Source organism: Peromyscus leucopus, chromosome 3 (assembly GCF_004664715.2).
Source record: "Peromyscus leucopus breed LL Stock chromosome 3, UCI_PerLeu_2.1, whole genome shotgun sequence".
NCBI classification, from domain to species: domain Eukaryota; kingdom Metazoa; phylum Chordata; class Mammalia; order Rodentia; family Cricetidae; genus Peromyscus; species Peromyscus leucopus.
Window position 1 is genome coordinate 9410920 of NC_051065.1, and position 22167 is coordinate 9433086.

General features: G+C 43.2%; 1 protein-coding gene across 5 annotated transcripts in view; it reads right to left on the bottom strand.

Moving 5' to 3' along the window:
* Nucleotides 1-20663: 20663 nt before the first annotated feature.
* Nucleotides 20664-22167, bottom strand: part of St7 (suppression of tumorigenicity 7) — a 246813-nt gene continuing 245309 nt past the window's right edge. For all 5 annotated transcript variants that reach the window (XM_028871758.2, XM_028871757.2, XM_028871759.2 and 2 more), the window contains one exon: nt 20664-20923. In XM_028871758.2, coding sequence (XP_028727591.1) covers nt 20828-20923 — 96 coding nt within the window. In that variant the 3' untranslated portion in view covers nt 20664-20827. The remainder of the gene's footprint in view (nt 20924-22167) is intronic.

Here is a 22167-nt window from a genome sequence, read left to right on the forward strand (position 1 = left end):
TCCAAGGTCAGAGTGAGGCACTGAGAGAGCTGTGCCCTCACAGCGTGCTGGGGAAACAGGGAAAACTCCTAGAGTTTTTCTTCCCCCTCTGAACGCAGAATCATTACTCTGCTCCCTAGCTCCACCCCCAAGCTTCAGAATTATCTTGTCACACTTTTCATACAATAGCCATGTCTGACCCTTCCTATCTATCGTTCCTTCAAAATATTTCTTCCTTTTCTATTTTTTCCTTGCCACCATCCAAAGCAAGACCCTTAGCAGCCATTTCCAAGGCTCTGCAGCCGATGCGCATGAAAGCTGGCTCATATAACTCTCCTCCCTTCAGTCCATTCATTCTACAACTCACTCTAAACCACTGGACTGGAATCTTCCAGAGTCACCACTGTGTCTCATGTCCTAACCGGACCAAATACCCGCTCCCTGAATCTAGGCGAAACTCTCTAAGCCTGCCGGCCGTTTGCTAGTCAGACGGGGCACCGTATGTGGCCTTGCACCAAGCATGTATCCAGCACACACTGCATCCTTTAAGGTGGGAAGAGCTTTGAAATCAGAGAATCCTGAGTTCAAATCTCATTCTGCCTGCTGTGTGCTGAGTAAGGATGGAGAGTTATTTCACCTCTCTGCTCTCTGATAGGTAAAAACAATACTGATTTCATAAAGTATGTGGGAGGATTAAGGAATGAATGGGATGTGATTAGTGCTTCACTTAAAGGATTTCCCTCTTTCAGATACCCCATCCCGTTCCTTCTGAGCTGACCTCTCCTCAGAATCACATCCTGGGCTGGGCTCTGCCCACTGAGCCGAGACGTCAGCACACAGGTGCACTTGATTGGACTGTTCTAGAAGGAGGTGCCCGAGGGGACCGCAAGGCTGAGGGAGGAGGAAGGATAGCGGTGCTCGGACCCCGGCACCCCAACGACAGGAGGCACCGTTTGCAGTCCTCCATCACGCTCTGTCCTAGCTCTCCATACTGCCTGGCAGCACCAGCGCCACCACACAGGACTCATCCAGACATTCCCATTTCCATGTCCCTGCAGCCTCAGTCTTCCCTTTGTCCCGCCCCGGTCTCAGTGACAGCTGCTTCGTGCATTTCCTTTCTCTGTAACACCTCTGTAATCCCGTTCTCCTCTTCCTCTACCAGTTCTTTCGACTGATCTGACTGTCGCCATCATTGGTCTGCTGCGTTTCTGTCCCATGACTTCCCCATTCCAGGCTGACTATCCAAGAATGCCTCCAAGGCGTCCCGTCCTACGGACCAGCAGACTCTCCCACTCACCATAGAGCTAGGAGGAACCTCAGGAATGAACATGAAGTGTGATTCTCTTTTTTTGCAGCTGGAGACAACGGATTGCAGTGCATCAAAGGCATGATGTGGACCCATGTCCCTCAGGCGCTGAGCCTGGGCCTTATATTTAGTGCCCAATCGTCTTAGGCCTAATAGCATCGCCTCAGTTACTTCTTGGGGGTTTCGTTTTTGCGGGCACGGCTTGACTTTGCTTCTGGCCCCTTTCTCGAGGAACACTATACTGTGGTTCAGGGGCTTGACTGAAAATTTTGGCCGCATTCTGAAAACACTGTGAATGTAGACACAGAGAAGACTCCAAATGAAGTTTATGAATGAATGATTCAATAACCCAGAACTTTAAGCATACCTTTTCTCATACCTCTTACTCATTCTGGATTGCTGTTAGCAGTGACCAACATCTGGATCCAATAAAAAATGGGCAAGTGTCATTTTATGGCTCCATAGATGCTGAAAGTCCTCCTGAGCTGGTTAAATGCTCCTTAATGCAACACAACACACGTTTCCCGGGACTTTGTAAGACCGCACATTCTACTCATTACATGGGAAATGCATGTAAACTCACAACACAGTTTTATCAGGTGATGTTTCCACAAAGGCAGGATAAAATATTAAAAATTATAAATAAAATCTTAATGGAACGAAATATTTTTTAAAGAGCTAGTCTACTTTCCAAATTTCCGTCTGTAAATTCGGCCATAATAGAAAAATCTTGAATAACACAAAGGGAGGGCAACGGACCTAAGGAGTTTTTCCTCCCAGTAATTTTTTGGGGTGACATGCGGCAGTAACAGTCGGCTACAGGAAGAGTGTGGAAGATTCAGGGAGTAGGATCTGGTTGTTTACACATGTTTCCACTTCTCCAAAGCACCTCAGATTCTTTACCCAAGAATGTAGCCTCTGCCCTGGGATAAATTAGCAAAAATAAGTCATGTGACTGAGCAGTCACCAGAGTGAGGAGGCTGAGGCTCAAGAAGACTTCTGGGAGGAAGTAGGCCTCTGTCACCAAAGGCAGACAAGCAGGGATCAAGACAAGAGGGCTAGAATTTAACTGTGGCCCATGCTACTTAATTACATTTGCTTACTGTGAAATTTCACTGGAATTTGATTTGGGGCTTGTATCAGTAAGAGTCTTAATTTCTTTCCATGCCCCACACCCCCTAATTTTGAATAGCTGCCAACCTTAAAATTTAGGGGTAAAATATCCGATGGACCAGAAAAGCATATGGAGACAAACTTGAGCAGAAACACACACAGTTCACTCTGAGTACACTTCCAGAAGATATGCAAGAAGCAAGTTCTCAGAGAGGCCAAGGGCAAAGGTCTCCCAGTTATCCTACAGTAGAGATTCAAACAAGGAACACTGTTTATATACTGGGTACCCAGGTTATACTCCGTGCCAGTTAAATAAGAAAGTCCATGTGGAGCAGTGTTCTCTATAGTTCTCCTGATTTCAACCAGCCATGAAGTCTCAGAGCACTGGTCTAGGAGAAAGGGAATGGCAGTTGAACTTTAAAAAAAAAGACCTTTGTTTGCTTTCTGAGTTCACTGGCTGGGTGTTCCTTCAAAGAAATGTAAGCTTTTTCTGTCTCCGTTTTTATTTTTTCCCTTTGTTAGGGATATGACACCATTTTTCAAGAGCTATGGAAATATTGAGAGCAAGGAGTACAGCAGTTGCTACTAAGGAAGGCTTTTATGAAGACTGAAGTGAAAATAGTCGGTCATGCTCAGCGCAAAGTCAACTAAATACTAATGGTGACGAACAGTCTTTACCTACTTTCTGTTGCTTTTAGAAAATAAAGGTTGATTTGACTCAGAATCCTGAACACAGGCATGTTCCTTATTAGGGTGCTACGTTGGTTAGCTCCTTTTGCGAGTGGAGACTCTGCCTGTCCCTGTTCAAGTCAGGGACATGACACGGTGACACAGAGCGTACTAGCTCAGACCTCTCTTCTTACAAACCCACAGGCGCATGGGATAAATGTCAGCGTGATGAGGTGAGAAGCCCTGACTACCGGAGCAACTTCCTCTTTCCCTCTGTAAACAGTGTTGACACTTGACTGTGTGGATGGACTAAAAGAAGGAAAGACAAGATATTCACAAACTTCTGGGCTCTTTAAAAAGAATTATTATTATGGTAAGCATATACAATATGAAGTCTATCTTCTTGCCCTGTAAGAGATCCATCACACCATTGTTAATTATAAACATAATGGTGTAAAATAGATCCATATGACTTAATCACCATTATTGAAACTGTGCCTATTGGAGAACAACACTCATCTTTTTAGGCAGTCCCTGGCAAGCACTAATTCAACTCTGCTTTCATGGTTTGACTACTTTAGAACTACGCTCTAAGTAGGATCATGCAGTATACATCTTTATGTGACTGGTTTATTTCACTTAGCATAATATTCTCAACATCTACCCATGTTGGAGATGACGCAATGTCCTTATTTATTAGGTTGAATAATATTTCTTATGGTTTTCTTTTTTAGTTTTGCTTCTTTGTTAATTTCAAGTGTTTTACTTTTATTTTTTAAATTTTTCATACAACATATTTCAGTCATATTCCTTCATTCCCCCAGTTCTTCTCAGACCCCTATACCACTTCATATTCTTTTTCCCTGGTAAAAAAAAAAATACAGTCACAACCACAACATTTTAATAAAATATGGAGACTATTTTGTCTTGGCCACTGCTCCTGATCCAGGCGTGCCCTGGAATGTGGTTGATAGACCTGGTGACACTCCATTGGAGGCTGAGTTTTCCTCTCCCAGCGACTGTCACTTGTAAATAACTTCTTGGTTCTGGGGTGACTTTATACCCACTTTCCCTTCTCTGTTCTGGGGTTTTGTCTCGTGAGAACTTGTGCAGGTCTGCCTGCTGTCACGGACTCTGTGACTCTGTGTGCATCTGTCCTGTTGTGTCTGGAAAGTGCTGTTTCCTTGGGGTCATCCACACCTCTGGGTCTTACAATCTTCCTATCTCCTCTTCTGGATAAATTCCTAAATCTTTATTTTTTTTACCTTTTATTGAAAATAGCTCTTTTTCCTCACATATTGTATCCTGATTATGGCTTCCCCTCCCTCTACTGTCTCTGTTCCTCTCCACCTCCCCTTCCACCTGGATATACCCACTCTTTGTCTCTCAGAAAACAAACAGGCTTCTAAGGGATAATAATAAAATGAAATATAAAACAAAAACCAATACATTGGAATAAGATAAAACAAACCAACAGAAGAGCCCAATAAAAGATACAAGAAACAGATACAGATGCAGAGACCCATGCATTCACACATTGTGGAATCTCATTAAAAAACAAAACAAAACAGAAAATGGAAGCTGTAATTTATACACAAAGGACCTGTAAGGCAAAAAGAGATGAAAAAATATAAATAAAATAAAGTAAAAAAAGATTAAAAAATAAGTCCTGACATCACATTGTGAGACGAGGAACCTCCAAAGATGACATTGAATTCATTTTCTGTTGGTGTCTGCTGCTGGGTGTTGCACAAATCTTATTATAAAATAATAAGTCTTATTATAAAAACCCAGAGCCAGATATCAGGGTGAAAGCTGAAAGATCAGAGAAGCAGAGCAAGCCACAGCTACCACCTCTTACCTCACCAACTCCTCAACCTGACAGAGCCTCTGCAAGAGAGTGAATTCCTGTCTCCTCCCGCCTTATATTCCTTTCTCTGTTCAGCCATATCATTTCCTGTTTCAACCTTCCTAGTGCTGGGATTAAAGGTGTGTGATCCAAAGTGCTGGAATTTTTAGACTGGATTAATCTCAAGTAGCCCCGTGTGGCCTTGAACTCACAGAAATCCAGACAGATCTCTGCCTCTGCTAAGATTGAAGGTGTGTGTGTGCCACCACTGTCTGAACCTCTATGGCTAACTCTGTGGCTGGCTCTGTCCTCTGATCTTCAGGTAAGCTTTATTTCTTAGATTTCAAATATATCGTCACAGCTGGGCATGCAGCCTACCCTTAAAAGTAGTTTGTTCCCCCAGTGAGACACCCTTGAAGAAAACTCAATTTTCATTTGCAAATGGTTATCAATTGGAGATGGCTTCTGGGTTAGGCATGGGGGCATGTGTCTACTTCCCCTTTTAGCTCTGGGACTCTATCTGGTACTGATGCATACAGGCTCTGTGCATGCTCCCTCACTATTTCTAAGTTCATATGTGTGTTGATGCTGTTGGTGGTGGTGATTTAGGGGTTGTTTGTTTGGGGTGTGTGTGTGTGTCCATCCTCTGTCCCCTCTTCTGGCTTTTACACTCTTTCTGCCTCCTCTTCCATAGGGTTCCCTTATCCCCGAGGAGAGGAATTTTGTGGAAATATCCCATTTAGACCTAAGTATTTCAAGGCACCTCACTCTCTACATAAGGTATGGCTGTGGGTTTCTGCATTTGTTCCGGTCTTCTGCAGGAGGAAGTTTCTCTGATGATTTCTGAGCACGGCACTGATCTTTGAGTATAGCAGAATGTCATTAGGAGTCATTTAATTGGGTTTTGGGGTCTGCATTTTTTTAGAGCAGTAATATTTAGTTTTACCCTAGGTCCATGAGCTATCTAGTCTCTGGTTCTTTGTCATTCAAGCAGTACAGGCATGAATTCCATCTCACGGCGTGAGCCGTAAGTCCAGTCAGACATTGGTTGTTCACTTGCACAGACTTTGTGCTACTGTTGCACCAGCACATCTTGCAGGCAGGACACCACTGTAGATCAAAGGCTTTGTGCCTGGGTTGGTGTTTACGTTTCTCTTTTGGTAGCATGCAGAGTAATCTCCTGTACCAAAGACACCAGAATGTAAGTGGGGAGGCTCTGTGTAGGCAGCAGCTCAGCGTATCCATATCCAATTGTGTAAATGTTTTCTTCAGCATGAGGCCCTGCCATCAGGGTACGGAGAGAAACGTATAGTCTTGACAACAGACTGGGTTGTCTGGGGGTTCCCACAGAATTCCTTTGGCCAACAACTCAATTATATGTAACCCAGTCCTGGTACCAGAAACTTCATTTGGTGACAAGAGATGGTTAGTTGGGGCTCTGCCTCCCAGTTATTCAGCAATTTCATTTATAACCTCTTCAAATATGTATAGATTTTACAAAGCTTCTGTTGTACTAGGTTTCTATTCTATCTTTCAAATAGACCTTAATTTTAGCTGTCTCTTCCTAGTCCCCGCTTCTGCCCCCTTGGTCCTCCTGTTCCAGTCTTCGCTATCCATCCTATAACCATTCATAACTATCTATTCTATTTCCCCTTTCTAGGGAGATCCATGTGCCCCACCTAGTCTCTCACTCTATTTCTAACCTCTGTGGTTCTGTGGATTATACTTTGGTTATTGTTGACTTAACAGCTAATATCATCATATAAGTAAATATATACCATGTTTGTCTTTCTAAGTCTGGGATAGCTCACACTGGACTATTTTTTTTCTCGTTCCATCCATATACATTCAAATTTCATGATTTCATTTTTTAACAACCAAGTAATACGCCATTGTATAAATGTGTGGTGATCTATTGTGTACCCCAATAAAGCTTGCCTGGAGATTAGGACAAAGCCAACTACTATATTAAACATAGAGGTCAGGCAGTGGTAACACATGCCTTTAATCTTAGCATTTGGGAGACAGAGATCCATCCGGATTTCTGTGAGTTTAATGCCACATTGGGAATAGAGCCAGGCATAGTAGCACACGCCTTTAATCCCAGTACTAGGCAGGAAGGAAAATGGCAGGGCACAGAAAGTTATATAAGGCGTAAGTAAACAGGAATGGCTGAGGATTTTGTAGAGGTAAAAATGTGGTTAGCTTGCTCTATTTCTCTGATCTTTCAGCTTTCACCCCAATATCTGGCTCTGGGTTTTCTATTAATAAGATGGTTTAGCAATTCATGTTGCATAAATATACCACATTTTTTTTTTTATCCATTCATCTGTTGAGAGATATCTAGGTTGTTTCCAACTTCTGGGTATTGTGAATAGAGCAGCAATAAATATGGTTGAGCAAATGTCTCTATGGTGGGATGAAGCATCTTCTGGGTGTATGTCTAAGAGGGGTGTATCTGGTTCTTGAGGTAGATCAATACCTATCTTCCTGAGGAATTGCCACACTGATTTCTATAGTGACTGTACAAATTTGCACTCCCACCAGCAACCGATGAGTGTTCCTCACATCCTTATTCCACATCCTTGCCAGCATGAGGATATAAAATAAAATATCATTTATTTTATTATCTTAGCCATTCTGACAGGTGTAAGACAAAATCTCAAAGTAGTTTTGATTTGCATTTCCCTGGTGGCTAAGGATGTTGAACATTTCTTTAAGTATTTCTCAGCCATTTGAGTTTCCTCATTTGAGAATTCTTTGTTTACATCTGTGCCCCATTTTTTTAAAATTGTTTTGTTTCTTAATGTCTAGTTTTTTTTTGGCTCTTTATGTATTTTGGATATTTGCTCTTTATCAGATGTGTAGTTAATAAAAATCCTTTCCCGTTTTGTAGGATGTTGCTTTGTCCTAATGATGGCATCCTTTGTCATACAGATGATTTTTTTTTGTGAGTCCCATTTATAAATTGTTAAGTCACTGAGTCTTGAGTGAAGGTATGATGAAGGCACCCCATTTATGGCTGATGGCTTCCAAGTCTTTCACTGTCTGCACATTGTCCAACTGTAGATCTTGTTAATTGCCATCTAGTGCAAGAAGAAGCTCTCCAATGATGGTTGGATGATGGACTGATCTATGGGTATAGCAATATGTCACTAAGGGTCACTTTATTGCCGTATTTCTTTAGCAGAATAATAGTAACAGGTTTTCCCCCTAGTGCCTTGGCCTGTGGAGTCTCAGGTTCTTGGCCTTTTCAATAGTTGTCAAGTATGGATTTCACTTTGAGAATTTCATACTCAAGTACTATAATTACATAATTTCCAGGTTCTCACTGCTCCAACTTCTCTCAGGCCCCTCCTCCATCTCCTCTCAAAGTCATGACCTGATTGTCTATAATTACTGTTTCTTTTTAAAAATAAAAATAGACGCCTTCATTTTTATAAACTTTATTGTAAAAAACTCTAAAATAAATTAAAACATGTCACACACTAAAATTAACTAGAGCCAAAGTCTCTATAACTCAATGAACTTTTACACAGTTAGAATAGGCATCAGGAGAGGAAGCTGTGGCGCTTCACAATAAATTTTGCACTTTCAGTATTGAGGATGACAAAATTACAACTAGAGAAAATAGTGTGTGTGTGTGGGGTGTGTGTGGGTGTGTGGGTGTGTGGGTGTGTGGGTGTGTGTGTGTGTGTGTGTGTGTGTGTGTGTGTGTGTGTGTGTGTATGTGTGTGTGTGTGTGTGTCCTACTGAGTCTCTTTAGTGTTACTCTTGTGACCGACCATTCGGAATTGGAAAACCTCTCAGAGAGCTTCGTCCTGGAGAAAGCTGATCTTCCTCTCTTAGCAGCCATTGGTTGCCTACAGCTCTCTAGCCAGGCGTGAGGACGTGTGACGGTCCCCCATCCAAACCTGCGTGTCCGCTGGTATTGTCATTGTTTAGGTCTTGTTCAGGTGGCCATACTGTTGAGATTTTATGAGTGTGGCTTCCCTGTCATGTCTAGAAGACACTATCTAACAGCAGGGGTCCTGGTCTTCTGGCTTTTACAGTATTTCTGCCCCTTCTACCCTGATGTTCCCTGAGTCTTAAGCGTAGGAGTTGTAGATGTATCGTGTAGGATTAATTGGGGTGGGAACCCCATGGTCAGTTATTCTCTTCATTTTGACCAGTTGTGGTTCTCTATAATCGTCTCTATTCACTGCAAGTTTTTTTTTTCCTTTGATGAAGGGTGAAGACTACATTTTTCTGTGGGCATAAGGATAAATATTTCAGATACAGTTATGAGTTACATTTGTTTAGGAAAATGGCAGTAGTAGGTCCTTCTCTAGGGCTATGACCTTTCCAACTACCAATTGTTAGCTAGGTTTTCAGTTTCACGTTTTATTTACCTGTTTACAGCTGCTGACTTTTAAAAACTCAGATATATTTCTTAAACGCCTGGTTAAACCTTTCTGAACCAAAAGACATCTAGAGAGAATTTTGAAGGCAAATATTAATGTATTCAGAATGTACATGTATGACACAATAGGAATATGTTGGCCCCATTCCGAAGCTATAAATCTTGGGTTTGAGTTGTGTGTGGATATAAGCACTGTTGAATGTGGTACAGAAATTAAAACCCAGGATAGCAGTTGTGGCTCAGATTTGCTGTTCTGCATCACTGGAGAAGGCAGGCAGATTTCCCAATGACCTTTTGACTTGTCTTTGGCTGAGGGGGCCTGTGATCACTAAACAGTCTTGATTGACATTTTTGTGAAGATACCTGTTTGCTAATAGCTTGGCTATTTCTAGACTCTAATAGTTTTGAAAGTTCAAGACATTATTGGCAAAGATACTCAAAGGAGCTGAAGACAAAAAAAGATGGGCCCTTTGGAGCTCTTGCATATGAAATGGCAATAATAGCCATTTGAATGGCTGATACTCCCTCCTGGTGACAGCTGTGGACACGTGAAAGCTTGGGGCTGCTCAGCTAATTGAAGTGCCCTGCTGGTTCTCTTTGCCCTCAAGAACCTCTCTGATAAATAGCTCTTGACCAGCTCCTTATATGGCTACAGAAAACACCAAGAGTCTGCGATGTATTTTGGATGCAATCTGATTCTCATTTGTCAAGGGTCTCAGCCTTCAGCTCTGTAGTCAAGGGAAACCGCTGTGGGCTCCAGGGACTCTCCTGCGCTGGTCCCATTGTGAGCACTTCTCTGAAGAGTCCCCCTTATCTTGAAAGAGAAAAGTGCCTGCAGCTCGTCACTGTGTTGGAGAATGGTTCAGATAACGTGAAAGAACGCATATAAGGGAGATCAGAACTGGCGAAGTTTCCCAAGAGAAAAGAGGCTCTTGACTTACTCACTTTTGGAAGGTGTTTGGAGCCCACCGAGAAGTATTACACAGGCCCTTCAGCTACGAGGCAGGTTCTCTGCTTTTGCCTGTTTACCACACTGAAGAACCACACTACAAGGGAAGGCATCGGCCACAAGACCCGCATCCCAGTACTTGACAACTTGTTCCCAAGGAGCATTGGCCTCACCGGATGAGCTCATGCAGTTTGACTTTTTCATTTGCTGTGATACTCCCAGAGCTGCGGGGAACCCAGTGGTGCATAATATCTGCTGGATGGGGGAAGCAAAGAAAGCAGGTGGTGGATCACCAGTTTCGATCCTGTGGTAAATGCAAATAACACTGTGTTGTCATGGTGGGCTTTACTGAAGAGACTAGACAGATTACATCCTGTGAAAATCCCCCAAACCATCTCTAAATGGTGCTCCAACACAGATGCTTAAGTGCACTCTGGCCATCTGAAATGAAACCTCCCTGTCTGTCGAGGACAGAAACTCCTGCTGGTGCCAATGTTGCCGAAGGAAAGACACTACAGCTTTCTGTCAGTGGCCATGATGCTTTCTGGCACCCCACCTCCTTTGTGTCCCATCAGCATAGTCATGCAGGTGCAAATCATCACTGGCCCCCACAGAAGGTGACAGGCACTCAGTCAACCAGATGCCATTTCTACTCTCCCTTCCAGAAAACTCGAGAGAGAAATACTTTTCACCTTCCCCAGGTAGACTTTTCTGACTGAAGGCATGCCTTCCCTGAGGAGTGCACAATGGAAGGAGGAACGCTTCCAGGGAAAACAAGAAGCCAGGAATGGAACAGACAACTCTCTTGGGCTCCACTTGTGGCAGCCCATATTTAATGTGGAACTGTAACTGTGGAGTGTGAGCTATTCAGAAATGTATACCCTGGAGTGTAATGGGACATAATATATGAGCTGGCTTCGGAGTAACATGTAATATGCTTAACATAACATTGCAACCAAGGGAGCCATTTTTAAAAATGGGAACAACAAAGGAGAATAAATACATTAATATAGAATGAGTGACGTGGGAGTTCTCTGTTAGCAGGGGATTTTCGCACTCTGACATCAGATTTTAATTGCAGAGGGATCATCCTATTTGTCAGTAACCTGCTTTTAAAAATGTAAGATATAATTTGTTAGATATATGACCCAAAGGCTTCGGGGTTAGTGGGATAGCTCCTGAAAACCCATCATGGTGGAGTTACACTTGGCTTGCTCCCAGGGGGAGCGATAGTTACTATAGTTCACCATAGCCACAGGCTAGATTTTTACAGGCTCTCCCAGAAGTTGTCAGGATTTCTTAGGAGAGCAAAGAACACTTGAGCTGTGGCAGTTGCCCTGGTCCTGAATTTATCCACTTTGTCCAAACTCGTGTCTATGAGCAGGTAAAAGGCTCAAAACACTCTTGAAGGATCCAGAGCCATCATTCATGAACTAGACACAGTTTTTAGATTGTGTGTGTGTGTGTGTGTGTGTGTGTGTGTGTGTGTGTGTGTGTGTGTGTGCCCATGTGCAAATCCTATGACCTCTGTTTCTCTTAAGCCCTCTCACCAATACTGCCCATGGAGTATCTTGCATAGTATCTGGTCACAACACACATTAACAGTCATCATTTGGAGAATGTGGAATAAGAAGAAACATTACCTCTCAGATAAAGTCTTTTTAAGCGCTGGGTGTGGTGGCACATGCCTTTAATCCCATGCAGTAGGGTTTCTGTAAGTTCAAGACTAACCTGGTCTACACAGCAAATTCTAGGCCAGCCAGGGTTACATAGTGACTCTCTCTTCTCCTGAAAGAAAGAGAAAGAGAAAAAGAAAGAAGGAAGGAAGGAAGGAAAGAAAGGAAAAAGGAAGGAAGAAAGGAAGAGAGAGAGAGAGACAGAAAATAGAGAAAAAACATCCTACCTTGTTGAGTTGCTTTTTCAAGAATAAAACATTTTTTACATAATCTTAATAAATTTCCTTGGACTCTGATGGAACGATGTTCCCTTCTGACTGAGTGGCGTCATCTTTCTTACCCTTAGCTTCTGGTCTTTTCTACCTTTCTGCCAATACTTACTGATGTGTAAAGTCTAGAGTAGAATGTCTTGATTTTTTTTCACTCCTAACCCTTTTTGACCTGAGATTGTTTTATGTGGCGCTGAGAGTATGTTTGCAAAATAAGTAAACAAATAAATATTTGCTAGGAATATATTATACGATTTATTTTTAACAATTCTTTACCATACTTTTAAGATCACTGGTTACTAATGGTGAAGGCAAATCACATAGCAATGAGATGGGTGTGCTCATTCATTTTTACATTCAGAATTAGACCTTGCCTGATTATTTGGTACTGCGGAAAATAGAGCACCTTCAACTATTTCCAGGGTTGGTCAATATTTTGATGTTGTAATTGTCAGTGTACACACATAGTACAAAATGGCAGAAGTATGTTTAGGGCCATTTCAGAAGTTGTTGGAAATTCTACCCTAGTACCAAGCCAAAATTTACTTATTGATATTTTTTTCCATGAAAATCAAGTCAGCAACTCTGTGGTGGTTTGAATAAGAATGGCTCCCATAGGCTCATAGATTTGAATGCTCAGTTACCAAGGAGTGGCACTATTTGAACGAATTAGAAGAACTATGAAGAAGTGTGGCCTTGTTGGAGGATATGTGTCCCTGGGGATAGCCTTTGAGGTTTCCAAAGCCTAAGCCAGGCCTGATGGCTCTATCTCTCCACTTATGGATCGGGGTGTAGCTCTCAGCTACTACTCCAGAGCCATGTGTGTCACCATGCTCCCAACCATCATGGTCATGGACTAAATCTCTGAAACTATAAACAAGCACCCAATTAAATGCTTTCTTTTGTAAGAGTTGCCTTGGTCATGATGTCTCTTCATAGCCATAGAACAGTGACTAAGACAAACTCATACACCAAAGAGTGTGTGTGTGTGTGTGTGTGTGTGTGTGAGAGAGAGAGAGAGAGAGAGAGAGAGAGAGAGAGAGAGAGAGAGAGAGAGAGGGAGAGAGGGAGGGAGGGAGGGAGATGCACATATGAGGCAGTACACAGGCCTGCTCTTGTGTGTGGTGACCAGCGGTATCAGTATCAGGTAGCTTCCTCTGTCATTCTCCACCCTATTGTTTTTTGAGACAGGGTCTCTCACTAAACCTGGAGCATACTGATTAGCTAGACTGGCTGACCAGGGAGCTCCTGTCATCCTCCTGTCTCTGCTTCCTGGTGCTAAGATGACGGGAATGTGCTACCACACAGAGCTTTTTACAAGGATGCTGGGGATCAGAACTCACATTATCATGTGTGCACAGCAGACACTGTGGTCACTAGACCATCTCATCAGCCCCTCATATGCCAGTTTAAAAAGCAGACAAACGGACCCCCCCCCAAACATTCTAATATAACATTATCAAGAGATATACTAACTTGGTGCATGCTGAGGGATGACGGTAGGCAAATATTAAGTCATTCTACATAATCAAACTATTATGTTTCTATAAGAACAGAAAATTGTATGTATAGTAAAAACATCAAAATCCCTAACATACAGTAATCTTGAATGTGAACCAAAGCTTTTCAGGTAGTGTTTGATGGTATTCCTTAGCATGACAGTACAAGCAGAGCAAAGTGCACATGTTGTGTTCAGAAACAAGGTTGCAGTGCAGTCATGTGATACACCAGAGGCACTACCAGATACTTCTCACACTCAGTGCACATATGAGACTCACTGCACGTAGGAGTTTGAATTAACTTTTGGTCATTGTATTTTCAGAAAACTTTTACTGTTGCCATTTTCTTCATTTCATGGCCTGGCATGCGCAGGAGGAGGAAGGGCGCTACAGTCCTGCACGAGGGTATGCATGGAATCACCATGACCTGCATGAATGGCAGGAGAGGATAGGGCTCTACAGTCTCCCATGAGGGTATGCATCGGATCACCATGACCTGCATGAATGACAGGAGAAGATAGGGCGCTACAGTCCCCTTCATGGGCATGCACCCAGTCACAAGAAGACCTCCCACTAAACCATTATCTTAAAGTTTCCATCATATCCCAACAGGAAGCAAACCTTAGGCACATGAGTTTCTGTGGGACAGTACACATTCAAACTGTAGCCTACATAAGTAGTCACAAATACAGAGCCTTTAATATATATAAATAAGCATAATATATGTTATATAAAAATATATAACATACCTGAACGTGTGTGTGTGTGTGTGTGTGTGTGTGTGTGTGTGTGTGTGTGTGTGAGTGTTGGATTTCGTCCATAGCTGCTGGCTCTAACCCTTATTGCTATACTAGTAGTGTGATTTATTCTAGGATCAAGCCTTTGGTACTTGTTCTGAAGGAACTTTAGAACAGCCTCAGAGGGAAGGAGGTGAAAGAGAATAAGTCAGGGCAGAGCAGGCCTAGGAGAGCAAAAGTCCTCTACCTTCTCCTAATCTTATTTCACCCACTTCATTCTTTTCCTAAGGGAGATGACAGAAACTTGAATTTCTTTTCTGTAAGACGGGTCCCAGTGTCTAGATACATATTTCAACTCCTTCCTGTTGTCTCTTTGGAAGGTGGCCATTAGGAAATCCTTTCACCCACCTGTATAGTGGAAGATCACAAGTCTCTGATGTGAGAACGGAGTTCACCTACACCTGAAAGGAAGAAGGGCTGCCTAAGGAGACTGGCCTCACTGGGTGTATCATCTAGGCACATAGCTGTACATTTGTCCATGCTTCAGAAATGACTTTTCTGGAAATAAGGCCCCATCTGCTATACTTAGCTCTTTGTCAGCTTGAGACAGTCTTAGACATAGCTGGGCAGAGGAAAACTTAATTAAGGATGGCCTCTGTCAGATCAGCTTTTGAGCATGTGTATGGAACACTTTCTTAATTGTTGATTAATGCAGGAGGGCCCAACACCACTGTGGGTGCTGTCATTCCTGGGCAGGTGGGCCTGGGCTGTACAAGAGAGGTAGCTGAGAGAGCCTGGGGAATCAGGCCAGGAAGCAACATCCCCCCAGAGTTTCTTCTTCAAGTTTCTATCTTGAGTTCCTCCTGCCTTGACTTCCCTCAGTTATGGACTGTAAACATGTAAGTCAAATAAACTCTTCCCTGTTTCATGTTGATTTTATTCATTGCTTTATCATTGCAACAACAACAATAATGACAATAACAACAACAACAACAACAAGCTAATACACCTTCAGAACCTGGGTCTGGGCCTGGAGATCATCTGGACGTGTGCACACTGGTAGGAAGCTAAGAATCTGGCTCCTGCCTAGTAGGTTGCAGCCATCCTGATGCCCAAAAGCCAGAGCCACAAGACTGATTTCTTCAAGGCCAGCCTAGATCTCCCAGCATCTGTACATGTTTCAGTTTCTAGCCCAGCCAGAGTTGTCACTGCTGTAGTGCAGAAGCCGTCAGAGGAACGAATGTCACAGAGGATCTTGTGTCTCTCCTTTTATTCACTCCTGGAGAGCAACAGTCACCTGCCGCTGCTTGATTTAATGAAGCAGAGTGAAGTGCGTGGTCCCAGACGAAGCGGGCTAATGGAAGGATCATGAATGCCCCTTGATTATGTGAATACTGCCCCAGCGGTCTCACATGGAAGAAATAACTTTATAGTTTTTGAAATTACAATGTGACACTTTTAAATTATAGGAAAAGGGATCAAAAATGAGGAAGTATTAGGGGGTATTATGGTCTACTGTGCTTAGGGGAGCAGTTAAATATCTTTGATGTTTTATTAGATATGGCAGAATAGCATTAAAATTAATTCCTTGAAGGAAGTAATGGAGAAACAATTATTAAGAAATTCTCGGCTGGGTGGTGGTAGCGCATGCCTTTAATCGCAGTACTTGGGAGGCAGAGGCAGGCGGATCTCTGTGAGTTTGAGGCCATCCTAATCTACAAAGTGAGTTCCAGGAAAGGCGCAAAGCTACACAGAGAAACCCTGCTTCGAAAAAAAAAAAAAATCTACAAAGTGCTCACTCCTAAGGAAAACCTGAATCGGAAACTTTCAAACTTCTATAAAATGAAAAGGAGACATGTTCGTAGCAAAGTGGAACAAGGAAACTACACTCCAGAGAAAAATCTCTAGCTTTCTCTATGTTGTTTTCTTTTGTTTTTGTTTTCAGCAATAGGGTCTTGCTATGTAGCCAAGGCTGGCCTTCAATTCATAATCCTCCTGTCTCAGCATCTGGAGTGCCAGGATTATAGGCATGTGCCATCATGGCCAGCTGGACATCTCTTGTTCTTCTTGAAGCTAATATTTATTTTCCATTCACCTTCTTTATACCTTGCTTAAGTATCGCCAGAGAACAACTTAAGCGCACTTAGTTGTGGTCTGTGCCATTCAGAGGCTGAAACAATGAGACCTTCATATTAACTAGTACTCTGTGGCTAGCTGGTTACCACAGTCTTCAGTAGGGATCTAATAGACAGGTAAAACGAGGACGTGCAAACCTGTAGACAAATTTGCTGCCTTGGTATGAGCAGCAATGAACTTAGAGACCCTTCCATTCATCCTGAAGTTGATCCTGGTCACAGTCTTTTCAGTAGTAGCCTGCCCTTCTTGGTCAGTCTCTTCCGGATCTCCACAGAAGTAGAAATCAGGTAAGACCTCTCGGGTATGCTTGCAAGACATGGTGCTGTGCATGTGTACAACTTCAGAGCCAGTATTCACCTTGTCATTGCATGGTCAGAAAAGTCCACATAATGTAGAGGAGAATCTGTGCTATGTACAGCCATGGAAGGCAACTAACACAAGGTATCCGAAGAAAGAGTAGAGGTCCACATGGTACCCATTACCACCAAAGACCGCACACCCAGAAATCGTCAACTTCACAACAGATCTGGCCAGATGCCTAACGGTGAGGCATTGATGTCAGCAAAGAAGTGACGGCCAAACCTTGTCCCAGGTCTCTTCTGAGATAAGATGTAGATGGTACCATGGTTCCTTCTGCAGAGATACTGTTCCATCTGGAGATCAGAATTAGCCTCTACACACTTGCATCCCCACACCCACACACAGGGACACCCCCACACACAAAGAAAAGAAAACTCTGCACAACTAGGATTAGGAAAAAGAGAGAAATAACCTTAGTAAACACAGAAGGATGAAATATACAAATCACATAACCATGGTCCTCTGCGGCAACACCTTTGGCTAGGTAGAGACAATGAGAATTTCCTGGAAAAATATTCTACCAGTTGAAGATGAAATTTTGCATAGATTGATTCCACAGCAGGTAGTTAAAAGAATAATAATAATAATAAAAACACTACCAATAACCAAGCTACCAATAAAATCAGATGTGTCTGGTTTGAATTTGTCCAGATCCCCCCCCCAAAAAAAAACCTGATAAATGTAGTGCTGAATTATTCAAGGCTGTATTAAAGTGTGTGAAAGCCTCCTCAAACGCCTTTATAAAGATGGAATGACTTAGGCATTACCAAGTGCTGACAAAGGAATTTGAAAGCAAGCTTGTAGATCATTTTATATTGTCATGTATTATTCCGTGTCTATTCCTAAACATTGCTAGATTTGGCCTATTGGTATTAAATTTAGAATGACTGCATTTGTATTCCAACAAACACATACTAGATGAGAATACCGGACACTGTTGGGACAGGAGAGTCTTTATAGACAAAAGCTCATTAGAATGAGCTTTCATGCAGCCCCACGAAGAGATAAAAAGCAAAAGGCAAAATGCAACGTGAGTTCGCCACCATCTCAGTGAGAAGCCAGGACCCCTCAACCTTAGGCAACAGGTGGGGGATGTTGTGCAAACACGATCAACTGAAAAACTTTTGTTATTTTGGCTGCCCTGGCTCTGCCTCTTCACAGGTTTGCATTAACCCTTAAGATAAAGATAGCGTGGGTGCTGGTCCTTTGGAACTGAAAACAATGGAGGCTTGGAGGTCAGTACTACAGGAGTATGCTGTGGGATAGTCTGTATGTCAAATTGCTCTGATTGGTCAATAAATAAAACACTGATTGGCCAGTGGCCAGGAAGGAAGTAGGTGGGACAAGGAGAGAGGAGAATTCTGGGAAGCAGAAGGCTGAGGCGGAGAGACACTGCCAGCCGCAGCCATGACCAGCAGCATGTGAAGACACTGGTAAGCCACCAGCCATGTGGCAAGGTATAGATTTATAGAAATGGGTTAATTTAAGATAAAAGAACAGTTAGCAAGAAGCCTGCCCGGCCATACAGTTTGTAAGCAAAATAAGTCTCTGTGTTTACTTGGTTGGGTCTGAGCGGCTGTGAGACTGGCGGGTGACAAAGATTTGTCCTGACTGTGGGCAAGGCAGGAAAACTCTAGCTACAGGAGTAAGCCTTGGGCACACGTGAGAGGAACCTGGAGGAGCTGCAAGTAAACCAAAGACAGAGGATCATGGCCTCTGCCAGGAGAGTGACTATGGTGAGCATCTAGTAAGTTCCCATAATTTGATACCCTTAAGCAAGTTCCCATAATTTGCTAGTACCTTCCTCCTTGCATGAATAGCCCTTTAGTCCTGGGACTCATTTCTTGCAATATCCCCTGTTCATCTGTCACCATCATTCTTCTACTTGGTCTCTTCCATTCATGTTTTTTCTACCCATTCAAGTCTAAGTTCCGCCTACCTCTCCATGAACCTGCTCTAAAATATGAATTCTAAAATTCGCTAAGCATATTTAAATCCTTGTTTAGCTGGGCATGGTGACACACAACTGTCACCTCAGCACCCCAGGGGACAGGCAGGAGGATTGAAAGTTAAAGGTCAGTCTGGGCTATGTAGAGACTTTGTGTCATAAACACACACACACACACACACACACACACACACACACACACACACACACACACTTTATCTTGCATTCCTTGGCTTCATTTCCCACAACTCAGGGTTTCTAGCCACAACTGGCTCTGGGCCATCTCCACTTCCCACTGCTTAGTGCTCTGAAGCCTCTCCTTCAGGACTTAGCACAATCCAGAGTCCCAGCCCCAGCAGACCCAAGTCTCTGATTTCCTCGTCCATTAGGTTAAAGAATTGTATTAGATAATTTGTTTGTTCAGCTCAGAAATTATACTCTTAAGCTTTCCCTGGCCCTTCTCATCTGAAACCACTCTCCTCCAACAGATCAAAGTTTATTTGTACCTGTCATGTACTGCCCCCCACCCCGCCCCCACTCACCCAATCACTTGAGCATCCACTCTGTGTCAAGAGTTGTCAACAAGGCAGGCACAGCCCCTACTCCCAAGAGTACACACTACCGGTATGTGCATGGGGTCAACCTCTCTCTAGATAAGTTCTGTAAGAGCAGAAGCCAGCTGCACATTCTCATCATGGCTCTGCACAAAGTAGATACAAAGAGAAGTTAGCCAACTGGAAGAGCAGACCTGGTGCCCAGCAAATTACCCACCCACCTGACTGCCCTTAGGTGGAGATCAGGAGCTCGAGCTGCCAAAGAGACTGGGGGCGCTTCCCTTGATGTGCCTGCGGAAGAGCTAGGATTCGAAATCAAAGAGGAAAGCATGCAAAAGACACACTGGACCGAGATGTGAAATAGAAGTACTTTTCACTTCAGATAGAGGATTTGTGTTTGTTTATTTTTCTTCTTTTGCCTAACTAAAGCCAGATGCTCTGCTAGGTTTGAATCAGGCACAAAGCTTTGAAAGGTGGTGAGAACAAATGATCATTTTGGTTCAGATCGCTAAAATACTCAAAGAATGCTCGGATTAAAGTGTCAGGAATGCAAACATGATAAAAATGAAAAGGTACGCTTGGAGAGACATTTCAAATGGTAATAAGGCTGGAATGGCCAAGTGCTATGACAGACTGTTGACCTGTGGCTTCTCATCAGTGACTCCTGAACTTCATTAGAGTCCATGAGGCCGGATCAACCTGCTGAGCACATACCTTTGTTTCCCTGAAGCTGACATTCCCCTTGGAAACCTGACTTCTGCATGCCCATTTGGCATGTGAGGACACTTGGTTTGGGCACAGCGTTTTTGTGTCTATTTTCCTCCTTTCTTTTCTTGCTTATTCATTTGTTTAAGTATTGTTGGGCACACAGAAACCGGGGCCCTGTGCAAAGCAAGTGCTCTACCACTCTACCGCTGAACCACATCCTCAGCCTTGACATTTCCATTTTTCAAGCCACCAACCCATGGGTTGTGAGCTCTGCAGAGACTAGTTCTGTCAGCGAAGAAATCATAGTGTGGATTTAGCAGACCCCACACCCTCAGAGAACTGCCTGAACCCACCAGTTTGTTGGGAATACTGGCAAGTCTAGGGTTGGAAGGAAGATAGAAAAAGACACACAGGCTGTTGCAATACACAAAAGTTTATTATTATTATTATTATTTTTACCTTTTCTTCAATTCTGGAGGCAAAATAAAATAGAACTGAACATCAATAAATTTTGTACAACAAAACCAGCCTTTAATAGGGAACTGATAGTCCATGAACAGTTTAAGATCTCAGAATGGTTTCCCTTTTTCAAAGACATGCTTTCTTGGGTCCATGAGAAGTTGGCACAGAAGAGATGGCGGACGGTGAGGAGAGTGAAGGGGGGAGGCTCCCCTCAGATCCGAGTCAGCTGATGCCACAAACTGGACGGGAGGATGCTTTCTACTTTCTCCATGATAAAGTTCAAGGGGGCAAACAAAGTGCTGAGGAACTGCAAGGAAACCAGAAAACCAGCAGTCAGGAGAAACCCCGGCAGGACGAAGATCAGCGTCTCCAGCATATGCCGGCATCTTATGATAGTTCATTTTGAAAGCCTCCCAAGGCTACAACCCTCTTCATGTTTACAGGAAATGTCGGGAGAAAGTGGAAGATACAGTCCAGCCCCACCCCCAGCATGACAGATAAGAAGGAAGTGTCTGCTGACTGCCTCCCTCGGCCCTCTGACAGCTGCCACAGTTCCTAGGATCCCAGCAGTCTTCAGAGTTTACCTCCTGTCTATGAAGATGGATACCATCCAAGAGGATGATGGGTAGGTAGCAAGTGGGAATAGGAGCTAGACAATGGTGACAACTTAGGCAACTTGCTTGTCTAACTGGCTGTTCAGCTTCCTTTAAATGGAAAAGGCAATACACAGAGTCAAGTCTATAAAGCCAGATTGTTCTGGCTTCCTGGTGTCTCCCAAGTACGTGCACAGCCTAGGCTCATTTCTAAACAGCATGTTTTGTGTCATGCCTCAGGGAGCTGAGGGTGGGAAGCAGGCTGGTACACTGGGAAGCCTTGTCCTCGAGGAAGGGCTGCTGAATGGACCTCTGGGAAGTTTCTTACTTGATTACTAAATACTTCTCTGCTTTGCACACACAGAGAGCAATAAAAATGTGTCTGTTAAGAAATACAATTTGCTTTATCAGGTACTAATCAATTTCAGATCTATTCTGATGATGTTCTTAGGAACAACTGATTTCAGGTTACAAGCTGGCACTGTAGTAGAAGCTGCTAGAAGAGATGTCTCTCCAGGGAGGAGACTGGTACTGAAAAGGACCCCTTGCCTCTTGTCCGCTGAGAACCAAGGCCTTGACTTGCCAAGGTTCAACACCTGGGTCTTTATTGTAGAGTCTTTTGCCCTCATCCCTATCCATGGCACAATACCGACAATACTAACAAAGATTTTGCATGTAAGTTTAGTTCAGGGAGTGAATATAAATATGGGAGTGGGAACATAGTTCTGAGGGCAAACAAATTTAGTGGGTATTTCAGACAGTAAACTTAAAGCATTATCCTTATTGGTCACATGGAATGGCCTGTGTGTGTGTGTGTGTGTGTGTGTGTGTGTGTGTGCATAGGTATATGTGGGTGTGCACAGGTGTATGTGTGTGCATTTGTACATGTGTCTGTGTGTTTAAAGAGTATGGAGCATACTGAGGAGGCCAATAACACTTTGTAATTGCATCATCAAAA